The sequence below is a fragment of the Zonotrichia leucophrys genome, chromosome 9 (genome assembly GCF_028769735.1).
Source record: "Zonotrichia leucophrys gambelii isolate GWCS_2022_RI chromosome 9, RI_Zleu_2.0, whole genome shotgun sequence".
NCBI lineage: Eukaryota > Metazoa > Chordata > Aves > Passeriformes > Passerellidae > Zonotrichia > Zonotrichia leucophrys.
The window spans coordinates 15,570,072-15,576,213 of NC_088179.1; the positions used below are offsets into that span (position 1 = coordinate 15,570,072).

The 6,142-nt window shown below is 55.8% G+C and overlaps 1 protein-coding gene across 1 annotated transcript; it reads left to right on the forward strand.

The window, feature by feature from the left end:
- The first annotated feature begins 4,305 nt into the window (after nt 1–4,305).
- SST (somatostatin) lies at nt 4,306–5,898 on the forward strand. Its single transcript, XM_064721041.1, has 2 exons — nt 4,306–4,542; nt 5,399–5,898. The coding sequence occupies exons 1-2, from the start codon at nt 4,405–4,407 to the stop codon at nt 5,609–5,611; spliced, it is 351 nt and encodes a 116-aa protein (XP_064577111.1). The 5' UTR covers nt 4,306–4,404; the 3' UTR covers nt 5,612–5,898.
- Nucleotides 5,899–6,142: the final 244 nt, after the last annotated feature.

Sequence of the window (6,142 nt, forward strand, 5' to 3'; positions counted from 1 at the left end):
ACCGCCCTGGCTCCCAGATCACCGCTCAGCCCTACCGGTCTGAGCGCTAGAATATAAAGAAAAGCAGTATTCCCTGCTGGCAAGGCGGTGATCCAGGGCAGAACTGTCCTGCTCGTGGAAGCAGAGCTGAGAGTGTGGAGAGTGCTCCGCAGGTGATAGCGAGGGAGATAAGGTGCGATGGAGCCGGGCTGGCGGCTGCGGTGACAGCAGAGGGCACGCTTCGCTGCCGAGCACACAGCCTGGGCACCCAGAGCCGGGCACTGCTGGGCTGCTCTGGGTCCCTGGAGCAAGCTGGAAGCGTGGGGGAAAGGAAGCAGTCACAGGAATTCAGAGCAATTCAATCGTCTGCAAAGCCACATGCCCTGCAGCGCTGCGGCAGAAAGAAAGGAACAGAATTGCCTTTGCCACAGCCCAGCGGATGATGGATTTATCTGGCTGGAGAATGAATGCAAAAAAATTCAGAGCACACTGATCCCATAGAGGAGCTGGGGGAAGGGAAACTGGTAAGTCAGTCTGCAGTTCACTCGCTGATCTACGCCTGCACCAGCCATGAGAACATCTGGAGGTCTGTCCTTACCCCTTCCCCAGGAGTCCTCTGCGGGAGACAGTCCAGACCTGTATGGAGCAGATGGACTTCCTTTCTCCACTCCCTTGTTGCTGGTTTCTTCAGGTCAGCACAAGGTGCTTTTCTGAACCAAAGCACGTGGTCTTTTTCCTTTAGATTTTCCTTGAAAAGAAACAAAAGTTTTTCAGGAGAACATCAGAGGGATTCTTGCAAACATTACCAAGAACCTTGGTCCATTCAACCTTATCTGTCAACAAGGCTCAGATCCCATGGGAGTTCAGTTTCTGTCCTTTGAACAGGCTGAGATATTTCTAAGGGAACAGTCCCATCAAAGCTTTGTCTCTGGTCCTGCCTCACCAGCCTCACAACCTCAGCTGAATCCCAAAAAGGTAAAATCCCAAAAAGATGGATGTCAGAGCCTTTCTGAGGCTGCTCTGGCTCAGGAGCTTAGTCATGTCCTGATGGAGGGCATGACCATAGAGAAGAAACCAACCACACTTTCCTCAGGTGAGCTTCTGAAATTCAGTGGGACAAATGCAAGACACTTCCATGCAGTCACGGTTGCCCTGTTGCTGGGGGACACTGATGGAACTCCTCCAGCCTCCCTCAGGCAGAGGGGGGAACAGATGGACAGCCACTCAGCTCCAGTGCTGCACAGAGAGATGGAGTCAGAGCCAACCTCATCTTCCAAGCCTTGTCCCCAGGTACCTGGAAAAGCCAGTGAATGTCCAAGCCAGGAATTCCCAGTGTGACTGATGGTCTGTGCTCGTCTGGAACTGGACGTAGGGAGCCCAACAACTGCAACAACATTCCTCCAACCCAAAGTCCCATTGGGCATTATTGTTCTATGGCGGGATGCCCTTCACTGCCACGTGGTCAGGGAGGGTTGGCGGGGCAGGATTGGGCTGGGTAAATGCAAAAATGAAAAACAAGGGGTGGGTGAAGACAGACAAGGAACAGTTTTGGTCTGAACATCTTTAACAGAGCTGGGCTCATGCACACAGAGGTGCCGTGGGTAGCTGGGGAAGAGCAAGGTGCTGAGCAGGCTGGGTTTGGGCAGAACATCAAGAATGGCCTCTCAAAAGCCCTTAGGAATCAAGTCTGGTATCTTCCCCCATTTGATGGCAGCAGGACAATACCAGCTTCCTGAAACCATCCCTGCCAGCCTACCTGGTATCCATCCATCTCCAACTGAGCTATGCAACTCTGCACAATCCCATTACATGTGTCTAAGTCCTGTTGGCCCCACAGGAAGTTATCAGGAAATGAGAAAGAGGGGAACTCATCAATTAGGTTGTTCCTGCACTCTGCCAGCTCCTACAGCTCTCATCTCCATGTTGGTGTCCAGGTGGGTCCAAAGGGTGATGAAATATAGCACAGCTCTCCATCCTATGCAGCAGTCCAAGGCTGCACTCCAGCCCATTGCAGTGCTCTAAGACATACAGGTGCTGAACTGATCCCTCTGGCACTTCAGGGCAGACCCATCACTGTGGCAGCCAAAGGAGGATGGTAGCTCTGGAGAGATGGGAGTTCCCAGTGTCCCCATCCCCTTGGGGTGACATACTGAGTGACAGAAGGGGTGCCAGCCTGAAGAGTTGCCTGCTGTGCAGTGGCAGTGGATGTTAGGTAACAGCTTCCAGTAAGCCACAGGGGAGTCTGAAATAACCCAGTGTTGTCTCTCATTCCCATCTCTGCTCCTCTCCAATGTGGAACCCAAGCAGGCTGCACTGCCCTGGGCTGGGGGAGCTGGGATGAGCTGGTGGGGAGTTGGAGCCTTCTGCAAAGCTGGCCCAGGCTTGCATTGCAGCGTGGCACAGCTGGGCTGGGCTGTGCCAAGCAGGAGAGCCTGGGGGATAAAGAACAACTCTATTCTCAGTGCAGGTAGAATGGAGAGCCCAGCTTGCTGCTACTGGCACATCTAGAAAAGTGACAAAATTATTATTGCTGAGAGAATCCTTTCCTAGGAAACCTCTCTGGAAGGCAGGCAAGAGATTCAGGACAGGTTTGGTGCCCCGGCATCTGCTGCCTTGGCTATTTGCCATGCCCAGGACTGGCTCTGCTTCTTTGCCCACAAGAGGAGAGAGATGCTGGTCCAGCTGGTAGCACAGGATCTTGGTGGAGAGAAAAGCTCTGGCAGTCACAGCCCTTAGGGACAGTCTGCTCTTTTGGATCCAATCACTTCCCTTGGCCTTGGTAGGAGGCTGTGTCCTGTGCCCAAAGCAAGGGAAATTGCCTAAATCAGAGCAGGGGCTGATTCTTCTCTACTGGTTTCCCCAGAGCAAGACCAGTACTAGAAGACAGACAGGGTCCCGGGAGCACAGAACTTGGCCTTGTTCACATCAGGCAGATGAGGAAAAACTGGCTATAAATGCAGCACAAGTAAACCCAATCCTCAGGATCTCATGGGCTACAAATGAAGGCTTATTCTCTCATGATTTTCATTAATTTTGCTCCACAGTTTGGGAAAGATGAAGAGGATGAAAGCTATGTGAGGTTGCAGAGCCTCACTGCACAAAGGAAGAGAGGCACCATCCAGGGAGGGCAGTGGCAGTGCAGCCCAAAGTCCTGCCTGTCTGGAACCAGCAACCAGCACCGATTCATCATGTTGGACTGTGAAACAGAGCAGGAACACTTTGTTTCACGTTTCACACTCCCTGGTCAGCTTCAACAAACACAGACAGCACCACCAGGGTTGAAAGTGGGGCAGGGGATGCACATTAATTCATCGTGAAACAAAATGTCATTTTGAAGGCTTCTGGAGACCTTTTCACAGTACTTGAATTCTTGTCCTCTCAAGAATTTGACTTTCTTCAGCTAGAAATTGAGATAGGAGAGATTCTGATGCTCCTTTTTTGACAACAGAGGCCCTTTCCAGCACATCCTGCTCTGCTCCTGCCAGCTGGGAGACAGCTGAGGAGGCTGATCCTTCAGGGGGGTTGAAGCAGCTTTTCCCGTTGTGGGCACCAGCCATCTCACAGGAGAGGCTGGAGGAGTGGGGAAGACTGTCCCACCATCCCAGTGGTGGATGCCAAGGGACCCGCATGTCCAGTGACCCTGAGATGGAGAAAGGGGTCCCCGCAGGCTGAGCCAGGGACCAGCACGCCCCGACCCAGGCACACATTTGTGATCGCCTCCCGGAGCGGCAGAGCCGCGGCAGGAGCCGGGCACTGTCCCCGGAGGCTCCCGCTGCCCCAGGAGCTGCCCCCGGGAGGGAGCCTGGGGTCGGACCGGTGCCGGAGCCACCCACAGGGGCAGGGGAGGCCAAAGGACCCCCAAGGGCGCCTCAGCACCCGCACCCCCTGCAGGAGCCGGAGGCAATCCCCCTTCAGGGGACCCTTTGCAGCTCCCCGGCTTCTGGAACCGTTTCGCACCGACGGGGCGGGACCCGGCTCCAGGGCGAGGGGCTTTGGCAGCGCGGCTGATGGGGGGCTTCACCCTCCGGCGCTGGGTCAGAGCCGCGGGTGGGCGGTGACAGCGGGATCCCCCAGCGCTGCTGCGGTGGGCTTGAGGAGGAGAGGAGGGAGCGGAAGGGCACGGTCGGGAGCTCTGGACGGGCGGTGATCTGGGGACGGGGACTGGGGGCGGCCAGGGGAGCTCAGGGGGAGCCGCGGAGGCTTGGCCGGCGCCGGGCAGAGCGGAGCATCCCCGCTCCCGTTCCCCCCCCGTCCCAGAGACCCACCCCCGGCGGCGTGGGGCGAGGGGGGCGCCCCCGCCTTGACGTCAGGAGAAGGGTTTATAAAGGCGGCGGGCGGCGAGGAGATCCCCAACGCCGGAGCCGAGCCGCAGCGGAGCCGCCAGCGCCTCCCGCCGCCGCCTCCCGCGCCCGACCCGCCGGCGAGATGCTGTCGTGCCGCCTCCAGTGCGCCCTGGCCCTGCTCTCCATCGCCCTGGCCCTCGGCACCGTCTCGGCCGCCCCGTCGGACCCGCGGCTCCGGCAGTTCCTGCAGAAGTCGCTGGCCGCCGCCGCCGGGAAGCAGGTGAGAGCGAGCCCCGCGACGGGGCGGGCACCGCGGGTACCCCCGGGCGCCCCGACGGCTGCGCTGCAGGCTCCCGCTTCTACAGAAACCCCGATTCCCCCCTGCAGAACCTCCGCTCCCTGTCACAGCCCGCTGCAGAGCCCTCCCGTTCCTCGCCAGACTTCCCCAGTGTCCTTGTTTCAGATGCGCGGTTCCTTGCTGCAGACCCCGCTTTCCCCGCAGATCCCCCGTTCCCCGCCGGGGCTGAGCCATCGACGGGTTGGGCAGCTGGTGCTGGGAGGTGAGACAGTCCAGCTGGGTGCTGGTGCTCAGTAAGGAGCAGGCACTGCTGGAGCACAGGGCAGAGCTCCTGGTGAAGCTCCCAAGGGTTTCTCCGGGTCGCAAAATGAAGACAGCTTTCCTAGAGCACAGAACAATGGTCTTATCCATGCTGGGTGACAGCCGAGGCTTGGAGGGACTAGGAGAAAAATAAGTCCCAGTGAGATGGTGACCAATTCAACCTCCCCTACCTGCTTCCCCAAAGATCTTTCCCATGTCACTTTAGCAGCAGGCTCGTGGCATCCTCACCAAGTGCTGGAGCCGTGGGAGAGAAGGTAAAGACGGGTTCATTCCCTGTCATGCACAGGACAGCAGCTTGTTCCCCACACCAGGTAGATGCTACAGACACAACTGCTGCATAGCAGCTGTCAGGCTGGGCTCTTTGGAAAGCCAGGTCTCCTCTTCTCCTCCTGCATCCTGAATGTCTCTAATCTGGCCACGGAGAAGTCTTAGAGGAACAGAGTGGTGAGCCCCCAGAAATCAAGGAGTAATTGTGGTCTCTCTATCTCTTTCTCCCTTTCTGTCTTTTGTCCCCAAGGAACTGGCCAAGTACTTTTTGGCAGAACTGCTTTCAGAGCCAAGTCAGACAGAAAATGAAGCCCTGGAGTCTGAGGACTTGTCCCGAGGGGCTGAGCAGGATGAAGTGAGACTGGAGCTGGAGCGCTCGGCTAACTCAAATCCCGCTCTGGCACCCCGGGAACGCAAAGCAGGCTGCAAGAACTTCTTCTGGAAAACTTTCACATCCTGTTAGCTTTTGAAACCCACCTCTCCTCCCCATCCATCCCTGCCCTGCCCTGAGCAGAACCTTCACCACAAGAGGCGAAGACTGTAAATACACAATCCACAGTTATGGTGAAATTAAACAAGGAAAATTTGAGTTTGATTTCCACTTGTTTTAATAAAACTTTCTGTTCCAATTGTACATGATTTGCTTGAGTTGTGATTTCTGACTAGTTCTTTGATGACATGCACTCTGCAACTCTTTCAAATGTACTATTTTTAATTCTCTGTTGCAATAAAATTTATGTTTCAAACGGTGATGCTGAGGCTCGGTGGTCAATGAGAAAACTGAGGTTACCTCTCAGGCTGCTTATCTTCAGAACGCTGCCTGTCTCAGGGCAGCCAACACCGTGCACATCTGCACATACGCACACACACACACTGTATCATAATGGGATATTTTTTCTGTGGTCTTACTGAAAGAACTAGAACCACAGTGATATTTTAGATATCAAATCCCTGCAGTTGTGGCTGAATCAAATCCATAGTGCTTGGTACTTCA

What these genes read in the sequence shown, in the direction of transcription:
- SST (XM_064721041.1), top strand. Translation starts at nt 4,405, where the DNA reads ATGCTGTCGTGCCGCCTCCAGTGCGCCCTGGCCCTGCTCTCCATCGCC. An exon ending in CCGCCGCCGCCGGGAAGCAG is followed by an intron (nt 4,543 to 5,398) that starts GTGAGAGCGAGC and finishes TTTGTCCCCAAG; the next exon opens with GAACTGGCCAAGTACTTTTT.